This window comes from Chrysoperla carnea, chromosome 1 (assembly GCF_905475395.1).
Source record: "Chrysoperla carnea chromosome 1, inChrCarn1.1, whole genome shotgun sequence".
Taxonomy (NCBI): Eukaryota; Metazoa; Arthropoda; class Insecta; order Neuroptera; family Chrysopidae; genus Chrysoperla; species Chrysoperla carnea.
The window spans coordinates 115552972-115576162 of record NC_058337.1 but is presented as its reverse complement, the minus strand read 5'-3'; the positions used below and the strand labels follow the sequence as shown (position 1 = coordinate 115576162).

Below are 23191 nucleotides of genomic sequence, written 5' to 3'. Positions count from 1 at the left end.
TATGAACATTTTTCCGCAAATTTTATTAATTTTTGTTAATATTTAACGTAGTTACAGCGCTCCAAAGTTGACCGAGTTTATCAATGCGCATGATAACTCGGCCAAAACAACATGTTTACCTTACTCTCGTTTTTTAATAACATATTTAATAAGTTTTAGTTGTGCTACATATAGTTGTGATACAAACGATTCTCCAAAACAGTAATAAAAATTTCATTCAGTTTATCATCGCTTCCGCCAACACAGGATGTAGCCCGTTTCCACAGTCTCCGATACAGTCTCCTGTATCACCAGGTCCAATCATGGCTTGGAAAATACAATAATCCTGAATATCGGGGCTGGAAAAAGCATGGAAAGATTTGGATGCCAATCCAAAGTTCGAAGTGCTCCACAGTGTGCCTCTATTGCTCTGGAGAAACCTGTACCAACATTATGGATGTAACAAAATTAATGGAAGAAAATGAATTTGAAGAAGAATTACCAACGATGACTCCAACTTTAACTCCTGTCATTCCTCAAGCCTTCACATTCGATGTTGAATTACAATCTGAGCCACAGCCTGGAGAATCTAAGCCACAACTTGGAGAATCTGAACGACAACCTGGACTATCGAAGAAGAGTAGAATGGGATAGCAAGCTATTCTATTTTAATTACTGATTGATAATATGATTAAGTCGGAGATATTGGAGCGCTGTAACTACGTTAAAAATTAACAAAAATTAATAAAATTTGCGGGAAAATGTTCATAAACGTATTCTCTATAATATTGCTCTCACGTAAATTTTTGATAAAATGAAAAGAAAAAAAGTTATTAAGCAAAAAAAGAAATTTTTGATTTTGTTACTTTTTTGCTCATAACTTTTTAAATTTTAAGTTTATCGCAAAAAATCACATAAACAAAATTGTAGCCACGACAATTTGCTACAAATTATGTTTTTGCAAATTTTTTGAGAAATCAATATTTTACGAGATACAGCAAAATATGTTTCCACCCCTTTTTTCAAGATGGTGGGCGGGGGACAAGGGCGCCAACCCCACAAACTTGGGGTTAAGGTTGTATTGACCTCCCCTACATGTCCCACAAATAAAATCGCGTCCTCCCCAAAAATGTTCAGTTCGGCCCTAAAATTGTAACATTTCAATGGACTAAAAGAACTAGATCCAATCTGATGTTCGAACATGATACTCCTCATCAATTTCTGCAACTCTTGTTAATTTTGGCATTTTCTGACGGAGTAAATTTTTTTGTGATAAAAATAACTCACCGATGAAACATGACTGCAAATTTAGGGGAAAAACAAATTTTTCCATATTAAGGAGCAAGTTTGTCGAAAACGTGACGTGATGAAGTAATTTCGTCCACAGATTTGTATTTAGAAAGCTTTCAAAAATTTGTGATAGAATTTGTGATGAAAAGTCAAATCTGAGATGGTTTCCAGAAATTAGTCAAATATTCTATCAAGGACATACGAATATAAAGGCAATTTTAAATAAAAAGCTTGATTGTTTTTTATATGAAGTTGGACTAAGCCTAAATCAATTCTGAAAATTTTATGGGGAGGGGGTTTGCCCGATTATTTAAATAAATAAATGACTTCAAAATTTGGCATATTTAACATCGGTTTTATAGTAAAACGGCAGATGGAAGATAATGCTTTCATAAATTTCTTCAAGATATGCAAGGATTGAAGAATACTAGGGATTTTAATAAAACTTTATAAATACATTTTTTGATTTAAAAAATTTTCAAAAATCACAAAAAAATCCTAGGTCATCTTATTTCAGGTCATTTAATAATTATTTTATAGTTCAAAGTTGGCTGAAAAAATGATGAATCATATAGGTTATCCTTTTCAGTTGGATATTTTTATATAAAAAAATCTAGAGAGTGTGATAAAAAACTATCTAAAATATTTTGACAATCTTGTAGTTTATAATAAAAGCATAAAAATATAAGGTTGTCGATGATATAAAAACAAAATTTTAATTTAATTATGAGTTCCTCGAAGATCTATCATTTGATAAACAGAGACGACTATAGTTAGAGAATTGATGATTGAAGAGCGATATCTATATTATCAAATTTATAAGCAGGACTTGCACACAATATATTATATACTTTTGTAGTTGCGTGGTATTGTAAAGCTAAAAATATTACATAATTTTACTATAAAAGCATGTATTTGGTTTATATGAATGTACCGTGCAACAAACCAAAACTTTTTTAAATTCTGTAGGGAAACAATCACCTTAAATGAATCTTGAGCTTTAAAAGCAACAATAATTTTTTTAAATAATACTGTAAAATATATCCACAATAGAGTGTATATGCATAAGTAGTAGCAAAGACATCTTATATATACATGTTATAACTCTAAAAGCCTCACTATATTATATTATTTGGTTTAAAAAAAAAGTATACAACACCTTTAAAGGTTTATATAGTAGTTATTGAAATATACATAATAATTTATATGTAACAACATAATAATAATATTAAATATTACAAAATGTTAAAACCACAGCAGGCCTTCTAAACATGCATGCAACAACGTAAGGTACTTACTTACTACTACTTTAACTATCACACAAGAGAATGAATATTTTAATACTCCTATTATTGATATTAGAAATTTATATATTTTTTAGTTCATATACACAGAATGATGTGCGGTTTCACACGACACTTCACTATAAAAATGTTGTGAATTTTATTTTAAACACTGTTTTATGTGAGGTTACTACACCACATTTGTGTACTTTGAAAAAAGAGAAAAAAAAATTGTATATGTATGCTAATATGTTGAAGTGTTTCTAGATCAAAATTTTTTACAAATAATTCTTAAGTCATTCTAATAGTAGACAAAGTCATCAAAATCGAGCATTTTAAACCCCCGACCTAAAGAAAGGAGTATTATAAGTTTGACCGCTAAGTGTGTATGTCTGTCCGTCTGTGTGTCTGTCTGTGGCATCGTAGCGCCTAAACGGATGGACCGATTCAAGTGCGAGTTTGAGGTTCTGTACCCGAAAAAACTCAAAAATTAGCGATGATATTCAAATTCAGTTCAGCTTCTAAAAGGCTTTACGGAAAAGGTAATTTAATAGAGAGCTATCTTAGATATGTTTTAATTGCGAGTTTAAGGTTCCATATCCGAAAAATTTCTAATTTGAACTTGAAAGTAAAGGACAAAAACATTTTAAATTAACCAGATTTTATGACTCTTTCGTATTTCCCGTAAATTTCTATTAACGAAATGGATATTTGGTGGAAGCGCAGTGAAATTGTCATAGCCATTAAATGATGAAATAAAAAATTGCATTTCAAAAAATAAAAAGAAATGCTAATTTAAAATTAGATGTCGATTTTTAACACGCTTTTATTACCTTGATTTGTATGTATGTATGTATTTATGAATCTAAGGGCATCTTTCAAAGTAATTTTCCACTATTGTAGATGTCCAATTGACTTGAAAATTTTAACTCTTATCAAGGAAAATATAATAATTTACTAACTTTATCATAGTACTCTGACCTGGAAGGCCAAGATAAATGATCTTATCTTTATTACTTTAATAAATAATATTATCTTGAAGTAATAATGGTATTTTCAACGATCAGATGGTGTTATGGTGATGGTGTCCGCTTCTTACGCAGAAGGTCCATTTCATTTTATTCTAGTTAGTTACCCAAAGAGTACACTTTTACTTCTAACTAAAAAGTGGATATATAAAATTCAAAGCGTGGGGTGCTCGATATCTATCAAATCAGCTTATTCGAATGAATGTACAGAGCCTGCTTCGAATTTTACATACAGTTAAATTTATTATTCACTTTTTAGTGCAACTTAAGCGTGTATTTTAGTTTTTCAAAACTATGATTTATTTTAAACTACGAAGAATGACGTTGGAAAACTTACACAATTGTAAAAGAATACCGACCATTGAGTATTTTTCTAGTGAAAGTCATTAATCTATCACAAATTTATAAAGATTGGAAATAAACTTTTATATCAGAAGAAAGTTAATACGTTTTTGTCTTCATTCATGATAAGAGTAATAAGTGTTGATATAGTTCTTATAACGTATATACATATTACATAGATTGAGGTATATCAGACCTATTACATGTATTTGACGATAATCCTTACACTTAATTCGTGAACATTAACTAACAGTTGTTAGAAGTAACACTAAAGCTATTTATTTATAGCATAAACAAAAACCCAAATATAAGAAGATAAAAGGATAAAAAGAAAATTCGACAATATTCGACATTAAAATCTATGTTAGCAATTATTTATATAATTCTTTTAAGATATAGATAAGAAGAATATATATTAATACAGGGTAGAGAAGTGTGCGATTTTGAAAATGCTGTACAGACAAATCCTATCATTTTTTTCAAATTAACTCTTTACGACTTTAAACTGGATAAAAAAGGATTTAAGAAAATTAAGTGCTGAAGATAATTAATTGTGTTTTTAAGCAAATTTGTTGTCAATTCATTTAATAAATGTAGTTTAATTTCTTATAAATTTTACCTTCAATAAGATGATATCCATCTAGATGTAAACATTTATATAGGTGGGTCTTCAAATTATTCATCATATAGGAAAAAATTTCCACTGCTCAATTGTGAATAAAAGACAAGAAAAACGAGAAAGACGAAAGGAAAACTTGAACTACTGATTTCCTTGACCAACTGATTTTGCTTGACCTACTGAATTTTATTTCAGGAGTTTCCATGGTAATGACTACTTTATTAATATAATTTTTTGGGTGGACAAATAAGTCAACAATTTGCTTGATCGATTTTACATTCTAAATATTTTATTAATTTCGGCTTTTACTTTCATAATTTAATTAATTGTTATTATCTAATAATTTTTATTTGATATTTACTATACGAATTACCTGTAAACAATTGAAAAATAGTCATTTATTAAACTATACGTTTAATTTCAAAAGATAACAGCGCTACGATCGATTCAATTGTCTTTCCACCCTTCTTTGCACACAACGAATACCAAACATTATTAATTTAGTTTAAGATAATAAAAATATTTTGAAAAACTTGATGGAAGTTTTTTACAGTGTTTTCAAAATCGCAAACTTCTCTTCCCTATCCTTTACATGGATTACTTTTGAATTTTCGAGTATCACAATTTGAAAATCTAATTAGGTTTATAGTAGAGAACTTAGAAATCGATACACTGGAGTATTTTTCAATTGGATAATTATACATATATGTTTTTTAAATTATACAGGTCATTATTTGAATAATTTTTAAGTGATAATACAGTATGTCTATCTGAATCAATGTTATTATTATACCATGTATGTATGAAATATATGAAGGTATACTAAGTTTAGTCTTAAGTTTGTGAATTTGCTTCTAAGTTATATTTAGCCACTAGACCATATCCGATATGGTCTAGTGGCTAGGATACCTGGCTCTCACCCAGGAGGCTCGGGTTCGATTCCCGGTATCGGAAACTTTTATTAGAAATATTTATTTATCTTTAAAAATTTAAATTTCTTTAGAGGTTTATCGAACATTTTGGATATCATCATTTTATACGTTTTTCCAATTTCCTACAAAAGTATAATTTCCAATTTCCTGAAAAAAAGATAAATATTATAGTTAATGTTCGTTCATATAGTTATCAACGCGTTACCTTTATTTTGTCTCAGTTGTTAATCAAGAATTGAATTAAACGTTTTCTTCAAATGAATTCATGAGTAAAGTCTTAAAGAATAAATTTTTGACACTCTGTATAACTTTTATTTTTTTTTTAAATCATAGATAAAAATCTCAAACATATATAATAATAATAATCTATTAATAATCTCATGGATATACATTTTAAATAAATATAGAATCAATATTTTAAAATAAATATCTTGTTAAAATATCGCACCCTTAGTGACAAATATACCACCATTGAATTTCCAGTTAAACAATTTTACATAATAGAGAAAATATTATTTATTTATAAATTATATTTTATAAATAAATATTATAACAATTTATTATTGTTTATTATTTGTTTAATACTAGTAGTAAGTATATGGTTAGTTTATGGCAAGTAAAAAGTAAAAAAAAATATCATAAGATATACTGTTGTACCTTGGACCCTCCACCGATTTCTTGCGAGTTATTGTTTTGAGATAGTTACTATCTATAGAGATAAAAAATTACTTATTAAATGGCAAACAAGTTTTCACGTCCCTGTGGTTTCAAGGAAAATGAAAATATTTTAGATAAATAAATGAAAAAATTTGCTTTTATTGTTGGTTTTAAATCACAATCGATCTAAATCATTGCTTATTTGTGGATAATTTGTGAAGTTATATTTCGGAAAATACTGTGAAAATAAAGTTTAAAAAGTACCGTAATTTAACTTGGATCAAAACAGTGTGTTATACCACTGATCAATGATTATTATTAGGTCATTATCTAATGACATAATTACTTCTTTCCGTTGAAGCTATTATTGAAAAACTCTCGAAGAACAGGATGAGGGAAAATTAGAGGGTTTTTACAGTTTCTTGAAGTGACCTGTCACTCCGTGTAGATGATTCAATTCACTAAAAGAGAAGTACACAAGACTATAATAGAGTACAAGAATATTAATAGATATATGTTTAATCGATTGTTATTTAATACTTGAATTGTAAAAAATAGTGTAATCCAAGGTACGATATTTTACCATACAATAAAATCTTAAATAATTTTAATACCCAATTTAAAACCCGCACACACACCCAATCAAATTTATAAAACTTCTTTTAAGATTTTAAAAATTGATAATAAAATTTTAAATTTTATTTTAAAATAAATTTAATTGGAAAGATTTTGTTAGAGGGATCTCTCTCCTATAAAATCTATAAATAATTTATTGCAAAAATTCACTTTTTAATTGGTTTAATATTTAAAAACACAAAAACTTTCTAATAAATTTCTAGATATTTATACGCTTTCACTCTAGAAACAGTAGATCATTTGCATCATTATCCAAGCGATCTTTAACACCGATCTTTAAAAAATTCACTGAATTGAAATTTCATCGACCAACCCCGGTTTTGGGTCATTAAAAAAATTATATCAGAGACACTGATTCGCAGGCTAACAGTTGCCTTCAATTTACACTTCATTTTATCATCATTTTATGGACTACGAGAAATAAAATTTACGCTCTTTAACGTGGTCTGGGTCATCTAATTGACCTATAAGAAGTTCATCTTTATTATTTGTAATCAAATTTATTTTTGAGTTAAGATTGTAACTTTTGAGTTTCATAGTTTGTAAATTTATTACAAGATCCTTTTCCTCAATTTTCGTAAAATAAATTAAATTTTCAATATTTTATATTTGATAAATTCGTGAACAACGTAGCTTCATTATTAAGGTCATATTTTCCCCTATTATATACTTCTTACTAAAAGATGTTTTTATTTAATTGGGTTTTCCCATTTCTTTTCCAGTTTTTGAAAACATGCAATATCTAAATAAAAGAGCGGCAAAGGGCGTTGGAAAACATATACTTCCAAAAAGTATATTCTTAATACTAACCCAATCTTCATACCGATATTCAACCCGCTAGCCCTCTTGGATATTTCGACATAAAAAAGGGTCAAGTGGGGCAGTGTTGGCACCGTTAAAAGGCGCATCTTTGACACTAAAACAATTTACATACCGATGCTTAATTCTATAGTTCAATGAAGGGAGGTCTTGATGATGTTTAAAGCCATAAAAATCGCGTAAAAACATAATATTTCAACACAAAAAAGGGAAACATGGGCTAGGAAGTTAACACCTTAAAAGGAGCACCCTTGAGAATAACCTAACCCATATACCCATTTTCAATTATGCAGCTCAATTAGGAATTCTGTACCGATATTTTGAACTATTAAAACGTCTAAAAATGATTTTTTCACTGGAAATCTCCCTCCCAAATGTATGAAATCAAACCTATCCCTTTTTAAACATTGATCCGTTTATTATACAATCCTCAAAATCCAATTTCAGTTCATTTGAACAAAAAGGACTGATTATTGATGCCCGAATTTAGCATCTCAAATAGACCAAAAATTTATGTTCTGGTACAGAACAAATACAGCGCATAAGTCTATGTTTTCGGGGATTGCGAAAAACGTGTAGTTTAAAAGTGTAAAAATACATACTTTTTAAAATTATTTAATTTATTGATATTTTGTGATTTGTGATTTGCAAAAAAAAAAAGATCTATTAGTTTTATGGTCGACTTAATAACTTCATTCAACAAAATTTAACCAAGCAAACGCCACCAATAATCATATTATTGTAATTGTCTGTCATTTATATCATTCCCGTTTGGGGCCATCAGTCATTTTTATTTATTTTTGTTTTTTTTTAAGTGAACAGTAGTTTTATTTTCAAATAAATTACTTAACAAATTCATATTGAACTTAACATAATAAGTCGTCAATTGCATGCAAAATTAAATATAAAATAATAAGTTTTTATTTATATATTTAAAAAATGGTCTGTTTTAACTTAACTTCGCCCTAGTAGCTCGCTCAGTTGGTTAAGACGTAACCAATTCTGTCCGTGGTATGGATAGGGTAGCATGTTCGATTCCCGCCGTGCAACAAAAATTAATTTAATTAACAGTTGTGATGGGCTGGTGTAGTGCATTGTATATGCATGCAGGAGGTGCACTCAGCCTCTGAAAATAATTGAGAAGCTGATAAATGAAATTATCAGCGGAAAAGGTGGTAAAACACATATATGTTATCACAATGGGCTCTATAGCCTAAGCGTGTCCTTCGTGGACAGCCAATATAACCTAACCTAACCTTACCTAACCTAACCTTTCCTAACTTAACCTAAATAAAATACTTTTTTAATATTAAAATTTCAACAAATAAATGAGAAATTTTTCTATTACCTAAAACGTTGTCCAATTCATAACCTTTTACAGTGTACCATCTGGTAAATAAGCTTCTATTTGGAGCGTTTTTTGAGGCATCTTTTGGAGAGTCTATTTGGAGCATATTTGCCAATTATTTATATATGAATACTATAGAATGACAGTTTTTTAATTAGTACCTATCTACCAACCTGGGAGTCAAATCGAAAAAAAGTAAATCGTAACATTTTGGAGTCAGCAGTAAATTCTGGTAGCCACCCATCTCTTACATGCAAGAAACGCTAAAAGAATAGAAAATTTGAAGATTTTTGGAGTTATAATTAAATTAAATAAAAAAGATTAAAAAAAGTGAAAAAATTACATTAAGTAAGGCAAAGGTTATTATATCGAAATGGATTATAGTTTCAGATCCTGTAAGGAATTGACAAATTTATCCCCGTAAAAACTTTCTTCTGATCTCCTAAAAGTAAAAACTCTCCTAAAAGAGCTTTCTAACTCTTTTCGTATCTTCGAAATATGATATTTTTTTAAAATCTTAATTATCATCCGGTAAGAAATCCGAAATAGGAGGCTTCCCCAGTTTTAGCTTAAAAGAGAAAATAAGTTTAATATAATGTCAATTTTTCTAGTAGTTTCAAATATAATAACTACCTAAGTATGGATTATTTTAGTAAAAGAGTTAAAACATAGCTAACTTTAACGTAAATACAGATATGTATCTTTTTACTGACATTCAACCGAACATTATTTGTGTACTCACAAACGGACGAAGAAAGATTGAAGAATCATCTTATTTGTAAGCATACTAGTAATAGTCTTAACTCTAAAGGTGAAAAAAGAACGATCACATTTATACGCATAAATAAATTACATTCATGATTAAATTATGACATTTTGAAAAATAAAATTACAATTTTTTTTTTAATAAATGAAAGTCTAGACTTTTATTATCGCTTAGTTTCAGAAAAAAAATTACAATTTTTATTCTTTTATTTTGTTGAATTTGCATATTGTATTTTGTATCCTATTCCATACAGAAAATAGTTTTTCTGTTTTTGATTTTTCTAATTAAATTCAATTGGAGGAGGAAAAAGGTACAACGGTAACACTTATACCTTTGGACAATATCATAACTTATTTAGAATTAAAAATAAAACTATTATTCTATATAATCATAAACTTTTGGATTTTATACCCTCCAAACCATAAACACGATATTCTTGTTAATATTTAATTAGCTATTCACATTAGCTAGACATCATTCCATTTTGTTATAAACAATTGTTACCACAAACAGATTTTTTGGGGAAAAAACTTCAAATTAATTTTTCAAAACTGGGGTTCTGCACCAAAAAATTAAAACCTATCAAATTGAGAACTAAAGGAGGCATAAGTGAAGGCAAGGGAAATAAAGACTACAACGCAGAAGCCTCTGTTTTTACAGTTGAAACTTGAACAAAAATTCTAAGCTAGGTGGCTACCAGCAAATGCAGTGAGTAGTTACCGCTCAAGAAATTTTTTGTGATATCAGTTTATTCATAGTTTTTTTTAAACTAATAAAATAATATTATAATAATATTATCAAAAATTTCCGATACCGGGAATCGAACCCGAGCCTCCTGGGTGAAAGCCAGGTATCCTAGCCACTAGACCATATCGGAGCTTACATCAGATTCCTTACACAAACAACTCAGCGTATTAAATAGACCGAATTTCGAAAACGAATAGTATTATACACTTTTTCTATTGCAATTTATCCTTTAAAATTTAAATACATCACAAATTTTGATATATTGCCAATCACATTCGATTAGTTACGAATTTGTACACATAAGCATTTAATAAGACATACAACAGAAGCTTTCTCCTTTGTTCAAAACACTATGATAACAAAACAAACAAAAAAGATGATAATATTTTATTGACCTCCTAGTGACATAACAAAAGAAAAAAAGCATCCCCGGGTGGTCCTATTTAAAATTCATGCACACACATCCAATGTTATATAATATTTCGGAATGAAAAGATTTTTGATATAGTTTATGATGTGAGTGCATGTCATTTTTACTATCATTTTGAAAATGGAAAACTTGTTTTTGTTGTGTCACAAATATTTATTCAAAATAGAAAGAATGACATTTATGACTCAATAAATTTACATTTTACAATTAAAATATTATTTTGATAGTGATGATGATAAGTATAAAAGCTTTTGTTCATATCGTAATAAATAGACTATCATATTACAAATTATCACAGAAAGTATTGAATTAATAAAAGTACCTATAATAATATTATGATTTAGATTTGTGAGAAATGAAAATATAATGACCCTTATATTATGATAATTTTGAAAAAAGTTTAATGTGGTCACTTTTAGGTCGTTTAAATTTTAAGGGTTTTGTTAATTTTATGTAATTTTTATTTAAAGTTCAAATTGAATTATACAGGTTAGTGGATTTCACCCAGGAAGATCGGGTTCTTTTCAAGTTATCGCAATACATATATGTTTCTAATTTTGTCTAACATGGTAATTTACTTTTTTTACAAAAACATCATGGGCTATGTAGCCATTCTTAGGATATTTCCCAAAAAAATGAGTGTATGAAAATATTTTGGACTTATGATTCAAATTTTAGGGTGGATTCTGTTAGAATTTGGAAAAATTAGACGAAAATTAAAAGTGTAACTTTTCGATATATACCATTTTTTTGAAATATTGATGCCTAAAAATTTAGAGAAAATAACTTATAGAAGAAATTAACACAAATGCCATTGATTTCACCACTTTAAATGAATTTTATAGAAAAACGAATGCCAGTTGCAATAATGTTTTTGAAAGGAAAATATTTGTCATACTTTTAACTATTTAATAAGAGTTTTCCAAAATTTATCTTAACAAAATAAGCCTTGTTACATAATGAAGCATACCCTTAAAAATACTTCAATATATGTAGTATTTATATGTTTAAAACACAAACTTTAACAGCTCAAATCGATAAATTTAACAACGTAAATGGTATTAAAAACTGTACGCACTTATAAAAGTCATTAATGAGAATCCTTATAAAAGATTTAAAGATGATCCTAAGAAAATGTGATTTTTTTGGGAACCTAAGTACAATTGGAGAACTGGTACATAACTCCGATATGCTCTAGTGGCTAGGATACCTGGCTCTCACCTAGGAGGCTCGGGTTCGATTCCCGGTATCGGAAATATTTTGTTTGTATATTACAATATCTTCAAGAATCGTATTAATTTTTAACACACTTATTAGCTTATCGTTTATTTATTGTATTCTTGAATGACATGGAATTTCTTTATCCAGTTTCTTCCATTTTTAGACACAAGAATGATCTGAAATTTTGTACGTATTTTGTTTATACATTGTACTGCTATTGAAGAATTGAATATCGTCTCCAATATGGACTAGTGACTAAGATTTCCCTATAGCTAACCAGTCTTATCTGATTCTACCATTGTCTATTACACTACACCATGAATTTACTAACTTTTTCCAGATTTTGGAACAGACTTCATACAAAGGATAGGGAAAAATTTTAGCCAGAATAGTTAGTGAAAATATGTCTGTTTTTTAGGTGCACAGTCTTTTCGAAATACCTCTGTGTCGCTAATTTTTGAAACCCAGTTACTTCTTTGTCGTGGGACTTGAATCTAGAAAATAACATGTCTGATTGTATTTAAAATGTTATTTTGAAATATTATTGAATACAAAATTTCGTTTGTTCGAATCCACTACCTCGCGGCCATAAATTAAACTTGGAATAGCCCTCATAAAGCCTCAGATTGTATAACACTTGTGTTTAAATAATTGTAACGGAACAGTTTGTATTATTACCTTTCAGACAAACATTATCTTAGCACTTCTAAGAATAGTTTAAATGATTAAAAATAACTACAAAAGGATAATTTCAAATGCAAATCTTTTTATCCTTAAGTATATACTTAAATACAGTTTCAGTTACATCTCTCGAAAGACAAAAAACTTTAAATAAATTGAAATGGAAAAAAAGAATTATTATAAATTCGACACATAATGTAATATTTAAAGTAGTTTGTTTTTAACAAGGACTCTAAATTTATAGTATTTTGCAAACGACTTCAAAAAAAAGAAAATTCTAAACTCACCATTATGGTTCTTCTTTAATCTGCGAGGATTCAAAGAAATTAATTTGAAGATGCTGTGGCGCTAGTCCAATATAAATTGCAAGTCCTTCCTGAAGTTAAACCCTTCCTAAAGTTGCAAATCCTCCAAGTTTCAAATTGAAGGATAGCCGTTTTCTTTTTTTGGTTATTTTGACAGTTTAATTGAAGGTTTGAATTGAAGGTTTGAAATCCGTTTAATTGACGGTTGGACGAAACGATCGAACAAAAGACGGATATCTTTCAATTGGAAGCTTGGTGCGTGGTAAAAATTTTCCAAGCCTTTTGAAAAAAAAAAACTTTTTAGCCCATACACTCCCAGAATGCGATTCTAAAAAGCACAAGTAACAAAAAATGAGAAACGGCTACGGTAGAAGTGATGGAAATTGGAAAATACAAGACGATAAAATTTCATTGAAATCGATAATTTTAAAAATTTGTTCAAATTAATGTATGGTTGCATTTTGTTATCGGTTTCACTTTTTCTAAAAAGTTTTTATTATTATACTTGTATGTGTCTATGTAATGCATGTCCGGGGAGACAATTGCAATAGTAGTAAAGTAGCCACTTCTATAATAATTTTACCCTCTAAATCATGTAAATTACTCAGCAGGCAGTCTTAATAAACTCTGGATATATACTACTTACTAAACATATACATATATTTTAACAGGAACAAAAACATATTGTTTTGTAAGTATTTGTCTGAAGGGTGGCATCCTAATTGAATATACAATTCTTATTTTTAACCCTCCCTAATAATATTAATAATAATAATCATATCTCCAAAAAAAATTATGTATTTTAATTTTATATATTTCAATTTTGAGTATACTAATTTTCATTTTCTTCATTCGAAGATGTCGACTTATAGACGACTTTCATAACAAAGGCTCACATTTCAATTTGTTTGTAATTCTGTTTTTTTATAAGATTGCAGAAATAACTTAAATGTTATGTAAGACATTATTTTAAGAAATGCTTGCTTACACATTCAAAGCTTATGCGCAGTACCAGATTTATCATATGGACGGACTAGGTAGCGCCTCAAGGCCCCCACAAAATGCAAAAATTTGCATTTTCACAAGATTGATTAACGAGTTTGAGAGTCATGAGCATGGAATCTGATCTACTGAGAGAATTAAATTTTGATGACAAAATTGATAATTTTGCTGAGCAGAAGAGTCGGAAAATGATTTAAAAATAATATCAACTTTTAATCAACTTAAAGTATCGATCATCTCCAACTAAAAATCTGTTAATTCCCGTTTCGATAATAAATTTTCGTCTTAAGTAAGCCCCCACAAAAACTCTACCTATTTGAAAAGTAAATCCAACACTGCCTAAACAGTGGCACTTTTTTGGACATAAGAATTATGATCGCTATAGTTAAACCGTGAGCTTAGAATGAAGCGAAAATTCTAATTTTTTTGTCTGCCATTTGGCAGAGTTATTCAGGTATAGTAATAAAAAAATTAAGTTTTAACCTTGGTTCGAGGAAATCGCCAAAACAAACAAATCGAACTCAAACGACGATAAAACTGTTTTCTTTTTTACCTACCAAACTTACCTTTATCTATTCTTTAAATAGAAAAAAAAAACAATCAGAAAAATTTCGCTGCATTACGGGTTCACTGTCTGTTCATAAAAACAAAAATGTTCGACCGTAGTCGAACAAAAGTAGTTTCGACCGATCAAAATCATTTCTGAGTAAATATATCAATCAATTGCCTCAATCACGGGATAACTTCCAATGAAGTCACCGAAAAACAAATCAATTTTTGTTCCTAATACATATGATATTCCTTTCCTTACTCTGTCTCTTTTCTGGTCCAGAACTCCAAAAAGACTTGTTTATTTTTCTTGCCTCTTTTTGTTGAATTTGTTAAAGCCTTCCTAGACTACTTTTAATGTGATTTTTTTCCAAAAACTTGAAACTTTCGAAGTTGAACTATATATATATCATCCCGTTGCGTAATGAATCTAAATATAACCTTGATGGTTTAAGCAATTTGAGAATCAATTAATCATAATAAGCAACATTTACACATCAAATTAAAAACCTGTGTACATAAATATTAAAAAAATTCCCACGGATTTTCTTGTTCCTCTTAAAAATTGTTCATTTATTTAAATAATACAATAATGTTAGCAGTAGTGGTGTATTCATCAACACTCTACTACTGTAACAATATTATATTACATTCATTGTTTTATAATAAAAAATGGTGCGTAAGTACTTGAAAACATAAACGGTATTATTATTACATCTAAAATTATGTGATATTCACTGTTTAAATATCTAATAATAATATGGCACACAAACAATATTGTGTGATTTAATAGGACTCATTTAAATATTTAATACATTATTATAAATATGAGTTTTGTGTTGTCCTTTAATAAATATCGCAACCCTAAATAAAAATGTAACAAGTATATATAATGTTTTTTTTTTACTTCCTTGTACTTAGTAAAGGCAGTATTGTAATCGTGTAAAAATTGAGTGTGAAATTTCCAAAAGTATCTCGAACTCAATGATCTTGGTCTAAATCTTGCAGCAAGGTTTTTGTTAGAGTTTGGTTTAGTTTTATTGTGCACCATTTTTAATTTTTCAACAACTTTAAAGGTAACAAGCCAAATTTACAAAATTTAAAAAAACCCGACAAATTTTTCGGGTACGGAACCTTAAACTCGCACTTGAAACATATCTAAGAACACACACCATTATACTACGTTTATCCTTAAAGCATTCTTCAAACTGAAAATCCAGTTTTAATTGTTCCGGATACGGAACCCTAAGCTCGCACTTGAAACATAGCTAAGAACACTCTTCATTAAATTACCTTTCAAACAATTTTAAACACCCCTTTCTTTTGGTTCGGCGGTTAAAAACGAAACCAATATAATAGATAGGAAGAATTAGAAAGGTTTTCCTCATAAAAAAATAGATCTTTTGTTCAAAACTTTTTTTCGTTAATCGAATTGATTCGGCAAAAATGGATTGTAAAAAACTATACATAAATGTTTGATTTGTTTCTAGAATTTCTTGAAAAATGGAGATAGAAAAAAACTAACGAAAGTTTGTACGTAACATTCAATTGCTTCTGACTGTCAATATTTTTTTGTTTTATAGCGGGTTTCCTCAATTTTTGCATTGAATTTCTATCGTAACTATTTAATTCCCGAAAAAATGTTTAGAACAAAAGAAGTTTTACTTTTTTTTGAGATAACAACTTTCTAATTTAAAGTGTTATTCTATCTCCAAACAGTTAAAGATCCGAGTTGACTTTTAGATGACCCCGAACGCCAAGGTCAAATTGGAGGTGTCTAAATACTACCCCTCTTTGAGCCTAATATTTTTCGTTTGAAATTTTTTTTTACATTTTAGTTATTCTGCCAAATTTATTAATATATCGATTAAAATGGCTCACCTGTATATATTGTTAATAATAATTTTCTTAGACTATATGTAATACGGATACTATAAAATTGAACTCGGTCGAAATTTTACGCCTTTCTAATAATAGTATATCAATAGTATATCTAAATCAATAGATATACTATTGGGAAATTTAGTAATCAAGAAGTCAATATGGCAGTCATAAATAGGCTTAAATTTTAAAAAAAAAGTAGCAGTGGTCTATGAAATATTAAGCCACCAGATTATCAAATGGTAAAATCATTTTCCTATCCATTGGTGTGTACTCATCGTGGTAGAGACAATTCAATCAACGCTAGCGCTTCCAGAGGATAATTTTGGCGTCAAAGACGGCTATTATTGAAGAATAACAACTAATTAAACTTGGTGCATTAGAAAATGTGAAAATAAAAAACCAAATTGCCTAAATAACATTTTTTAAATGAAAATTATCATAAATTTGATAGAAAATATTATTAAATTATCAATGTAAACCATAGAATTATATGTCCATCCATACAATTGTATTAATAAATTAGTGTATCGTTACCATGGCAAACGCCATCAAGAAAATTCTTACTCAGCGGCTGGCAATATTAGACGAAACCGAATTTAGCTAATATAATTTTTATTTTTACTTCATTATAAACCTTATTGTAATCTTTATAGGGTAGATTTTCAATAATAATCTTAGATAATATTTCTGTAATAATATCATTTTAGCCAAATAATTGAGACAATAATTTCAACTTCATTGAACATTAATATAAGGATCGATATAAGATTTATAACAAATAGATCATTTACAATTTATTATTGATCGTAAACTTTCTATACTAAGTAGCATAATAAAATAACTATTGATTTACAACGCAAAAAAAAAAACTTAATAATAAAATACTTTAATAGAAAGAACTGTGAATATAAAGCGATTCAAACCACAGGACATAAAGCCACTTGAAAATACTTATGTACAATATATAGAAGAAAAAAAAATCGGAAACAATTATTACATGAGCCGTGTTGGGTAAGACTCTTTGAATCCAGTCTTTAACAGAGTATTCGACTAGTTTCCGAAAACCATCTTTTTCAATAAATAGCAAGTGAAAATACTCGATTGAAATAACTCATAAAAACAATATTCGTAAGGCAGTAAAATTTGCATAGCTAAAACAATACTACCATTTTCACCCACTAATTTTGCTATTTTGCTGCCATCATGATTTAAAAGGCCCTAACTTTAATTATTTCCCAAATGCTTATTTAATGTGTCCAAATCTATCAACAATAATAAACATTTTTATGATATAAAAAAAAAACTGTGTGTCAGCTCCGACACAAGACTGGAGATTACTCCTTAAGTGATGTATAGTGTGCCGTATCCGTCAGGTTATTGTAAGTTTCAAACAATCGATGCTTTGTCATCTCAAAAGTTTACAAATTATGCACACGCCTTACTGCCCCGAAAACGTAGCGAGGTCAATTCGATCACTCTTAAGGAGTAAACTTCAAAAACCTCAAAATCCGATCGAGTGATGAGTTATGTTGGCATTTATGTTGGTCCTAATTTCCTAACTAAAGAAATCAAAAATTTATGAAGAAATTTGTTTCCTCTTATTTACTGTAAAATTTGGTTTTTTGTAGTTAGGACGTTTTCACTTATAATAGCCAATCGTAAACTTATATGATCAGGCTGCATGTGGTCAAACCCAAAATAAATTATATTAATTAGGATAAAAATTAACCCCCTAAAAAGGGGTACCGGGTAGCACCGATAATCCGTTGACTATTAAAATTTTACCTTAAGTTTAAACTGGTTTAAAACTGCATTTTTGTGTGTATACGCAGAGATTGAATTCCTGAAACCTTCCTGGTTTGAAACGACAGGCAGGATAAGATTTACGTTAAAGGCACATTATATCAATTTTAAGAAGTTCTTAGACTTTATGGATTTCACAATTTACAAATATATCCTAAACTTGTTTATTTATATTTTCGAGGTGAACAAATATTTGCTATCAGAAAGTTAACAATAATTACATATAAAATAACGGTGGTTATAGTGGAAAAAAAACTACCCTACCATACATCTTTCAAGCTCATCATAATAATAACACTTGAAAAACAATATAAATTCGACAATTCTCTCAGAGTCTGTACATTTGGGGTAGCAAAAATACAAAAGTTAAATACTTTTAACAAAAAAAATATCGTTTTTATTATTTATCTGTTCCAAAAATCTCGATCAAATATTACATAATTTTCATAAAAATAAAACTATGACTTATTTTGATGAACAGATAAAAAAAATTGTTGGGCACAATTTAGTACTTGAGAAATAAATTTACAGATGTTTTTTATTTTTGGAGTATGAATTTATTGTTCAATATTTAGCAGATTTGACCAATGAATTTTGGTTGTAAATGGATATGTTTATTAACACGCTTCTGTTACAAACCTCGTCTGTAGATATGTACAGGGTGGGGCAGAGAAGTGTAAAATTTTAAAATGATGTAAAACAAAAATCCATCAATTTTTCCAATGATATTTTATCATCTTAAAATACATTATGGTCTAAGAAACGGTATAAGGTCGATCTTCACCCAACTGATAATCAAATGAAACATATTTTTATGAAATTTTATTGATTTTTAAACACGCTTTTCAGTTTTTCTATCGAAGTGTTCATGGCTAGTTTTAATATAATTAATTTTAATCAATGTTTTTGATGTACGGTTTTTTTCAGGCAAGTCTATACCATTATTTTCGTAATTAAATTATCTTTCTTCTGATACCAATTTCAATTTACGACTATTTACGTTTGTCCGCCAATTCGTTGCCGCGATAGAGAAGAGATATCGAACTCAAAAACGAAAAAAAAGAAAAGATATCGAGCTGCAATTTTTACAGCATGCTCTGAACGTAAATAGTGAATTTGAGTTTGTAGACGAACAACAAAAGCCAATTGGATAATGGGTCCGTATACAACTTTTGTTTGAAAAATTTTTTCGTAAAAATAATTGTATACCTGTGAAAGCACAAATTAGTTCAAAATTTCAGTTTCTAAATTCTCTAAAACTATTGATTCTAATTGCATTGATTCTAATTTGCATACCAAACTCATTGGATAATATTAAAGGGATCAAAAGAGTCAATTTTCGGAAAAAAGTATATTACGACCCTATTTAGAAATTAGCTTCAAAGATTCATATTCATTGCCATATCTTAACGGATTTGAAAAAATCAGAAAACTTTAAGAATGGGAAACCATTAAATATCTTGTTTTCTTGGTCCGCAGATATTTTGTTCAGAGGAGAGCATGTATAGATATTACATTACGGAGTTCTTCGGTTTGAAACTTTTTTAATTCACTCAATAAATAAATTTTACAAGTCCTATAAACTATAAGAAACTAAACTATTCCAAATTTCTTTAACACTTTATTTGTTATTATTTGGTAAGAATGTAAGATATTTCAAAGAATTTTACAAAACAATACATTGAGGTAACGAGAATAGGGCAAGTCAGGGCAGCCGCTCTCTCTAGATCTGAGTTAGTCATTGATTAAGTTGGCTAAGTATATGTTTATGCGAAAATATTGTCCAATTTATGAAATTTTTGCAAAAAATTTCTGAAATTCCCCTCTCTAGATAAAAAATATATTTTTGATCCCCACCCCCTGAACCAAAAGCTAGATACGCCCTTGAAACAAAAATAAACAAAAGTTCAATAGACCTTTTCATTTAAATTACGATTAATTATTGTTTCGGACAGACAGTAATAAGTTGGACAGAGATACAATATATTTTTTATACATTTTATCACATTAAAATAAAACTGAAACAAAAACTACTAATCGCTTTTTAAAATGAAAAGGTCTATTATAAATATTTTTCAAACAACACAAACAAGTTGAAACAAGTTATACCTCTAGTGAACAAACAAAACACTAAACCTGGGGTACTAGCGTTCCAAGTAATATCGTGAACTTCAACTGCATACTTATTCTGTGAGCTGTAGTTAGTACATGCCGACTACAGACTGCTCTGCCATCAATTGAATGGTTTTGCAGTGTTTGACTGGTATAACACAGTTATCAATTGTTAATTGTTGATTTTTCAATTATTCTAAAACTAAAAAGTTTAGTCAGGTTTTAAAATGTCCGAAAATAATAACGTTTTGAAAATTTCATTGCATAAAGCATTAAAAAGTACTGAAAAATCATTACAGAATGTTAACGAGCCATCGATAATATTTAATTTAAACTATTCAAAAGAAATTCGCCAAGAAAAACGTGAAAACTTATTAACACGCATTGAAAATATTATGATTGAAATTCATGAGGCTAAAATGAATGGAAAAAACTTTGTTCTTGAAATACGTGATCGTAGTCGCTGGAATAATTGTACTTTTAATAACATGTAAGAATTTCCGAAAATTATTTGTAAAACTTAAAACATTATAACTATTTTTTAATTTGAAGTGTTTTACTGAAAAAAGATGCTACAGTTCGTACGATCGATTCGTCCAATCTGAAATCTCAAACATTTACAAATATTGTGTTTTTACTTTCAAAAATTTATAAATTACTTCAAATTGGTGGTAAATGTACTCGAAGGTAAATATCGAAATCGATATTTTTCCGTATCGATTTGTTGTCTACATTTGCATCGTTTATTAATCGAACATTTATCAATTTAGGGAATTATATTATCAAAATATCGAAATAATTAAAAGCCAAAGAATTATTGACTCAACTATTAATGATATTTGTACCATTCTGGAAGTACTACCATGGGAATTAGGAATTATGGGAACCAGTAAAGGTTTGATTGCTGGTAATTTGTCATTGAAATTATTAGATGGATCATTTATTGATTGCCACAATACAAGGAACGGTAATATTTTTTTCGGCGGATACTTAGTATTTTGAGTTTCATAGATTTTTTGCTAAATCTAAATCACCCGAAGAATCAAAAATTCAAAAATTATATTTTATTTACAGGAGTAATAGTCCCTCAGGACATACAAGATATTCAAGATATAAATTCAGACGCGAAATTTATTTTAATCGTTGAAAAAGATGCAATTTTTCAAAAACTTTTAGATGATAAAATTTTAAATAACTTAGGTCCATTAATTTTAATAACGGTAGGTATCTGACGAATGTGGAATGATGGAAAGTCTAGTTACATATTTCTCTGTTTTAGGGAAAAGGATTTCCAGACATTAATACACGATTTTTACTAAAACGATTATCTTTAAAGTTGAGAATACCAATTTTTGCAATGGTCGATGCCGATCCATACGGAATTGAAATTATGTTTACATATCGTTTTGGATCGTTGGTAGGTTTCATTATTTTATCCTGATATCTGAAAATTAGCAGACAAACATTAATTTTTCTTCTTTCTTCATGTCGAATTTTAATCATGTTTTCAACTTTGATGGAAGTGACCCAATCTCCCTATCCAATAAGTCTGCTGCCAACCCCCTCACCCCCACTATCGAGAATCTTCACATAAATTTGAACATTTACATTGTTTACATTTATGAAACGATTTCCACTACTAGATCAGACTAGTCAGCGACTTAAACTGTTTTGACATTTGTTGATTTATTTTTGATTACAGACGGATTCAGTTGAAGATTATTTCCGGATCGCAATCTGCATACTGTACATTGAATTGTTTCTGACGTATTTACAGAACCGATTTTCGAACCATCGTAATATTTTATCAAATTTTGGTTGGCTCTTTCCCAACAAAATGAAAAATTTGTATGAAGACTCCGCGTTCAACTTGTTGAAATATAATCTGTAATTTTGCACGATGATTCCCGTGACATCTGTCTAAGTCGACGAAGTTCACCTTTAGCGAAAACACATTATCGGACAGGGCGTCAAAAATTCACTCGAAGCACTCGATATTTTCAATTTAGATGCGTTTCCAAATTTATAACAAATGTTTCGCGTTCTGGCAGTTTTACCTGTGGCAACAGCAACGAATGAACGCTCCTTTTCAAATTAGCGTTGTCTCAAACCATACCTTAGATCGACAATGCCCAAAGATCGACCTTACGGATTACAGCCTCCTTCAATAAAGTTTGTTTTTGTTTTTCAGAAAATGTCTCATGAAGGAATATCATTAGCAGTACCAACAATCCGTTGGTTAGGATTGTTACCAAAAGATATCGATACATTTATAATACCAAAATTACCATTACTACCAACAGATTGTAATAAATTAACAGATATGTTAACACGACCATACATAACAAATGAAATACGTGAACAAATTAATATTTTAATCAATCAGAAGTGTAAAACAGAAATTGAAGCATTAACTTCCGTTGCAAATTATTATATTACAGATACATATTTACCACACAAAATATGTGCGCAAGATATTATTTGAATAAATTACTCAAGTTTTATATCCGGGCGATTTTAATAGAAATAATGATGACTGAAAATGAAGTTCTTTATAACGCACCTACAGAAGTATAACTTCCAAATTTTATCATATCGCATACATTTCAGTTTTAAGTTCTACCATTTTAAATAAAAAACTCTTTGCATTGAATTTTTTTTTGATTTGGATAAGATTTATATTTTTATCTTACTCTAATAGTCGTTTCTGGACATCTTTCGAGTCCCTTTCCAGAAATTTTGCACTATTTCTCTGCAA

At 28.9% G+C, this 23191-nt stretch overlaps 1 protein-coding gene and 3 non-coding genes across 4 annotated transcripts; 3 read left to right on the top strand and 1 right to left on the bottom strand.

Annotated features, from left to right (window-relative positions):
- Positions 1-5423: 5423 nt before the first annotated feature.
- On the top strand, positions 5424-5495 carry Trnae-cuc. The gene has a single exon. It is a non-coding gene; the product is annotated as a tRNA-Glu (tRNA).
- A 5009-nt stretch (positions 5496-10504) lies between these two features.
- On the bottom strand, positions 10505-10576 carry Trnae-uuc. Its single transcript has one exon. It is a non-coding gene; the product is annotated as a tRNA-Glu (tRNA).
- A 1483-nt stretch (positions 10577-12059) lies between these two features.
- Positions 12060-12131, top strand: Trnae-cuc. The gene has a single exon. It is a non-coding gene; the product is annotated as a tRNA-Glu (tRNA).
- Positions 12132-20660: 8529 nt separating this feature from the next.
- On the top strand, positions 20661-22918 carry LOC123293749 (meiotic recombination protein SPO11). Its single transcript, XM_044874654.1, has 6 exons — positions 20661-20923; positions 20986-21120; positions 21204-21400; positions 21508-21653; positions 21713-21850; positions 22625-22918. The coding sequence occupies exons 1-6, from the start codon at positions 20661-20663 to the stop codon at positions 22916-22918; spliced, it is 1173 nt and encodes a 390-aa protein (XP_044730589.1).
- Positions 22919-23191: the final 273 nt, after the last annotated feature.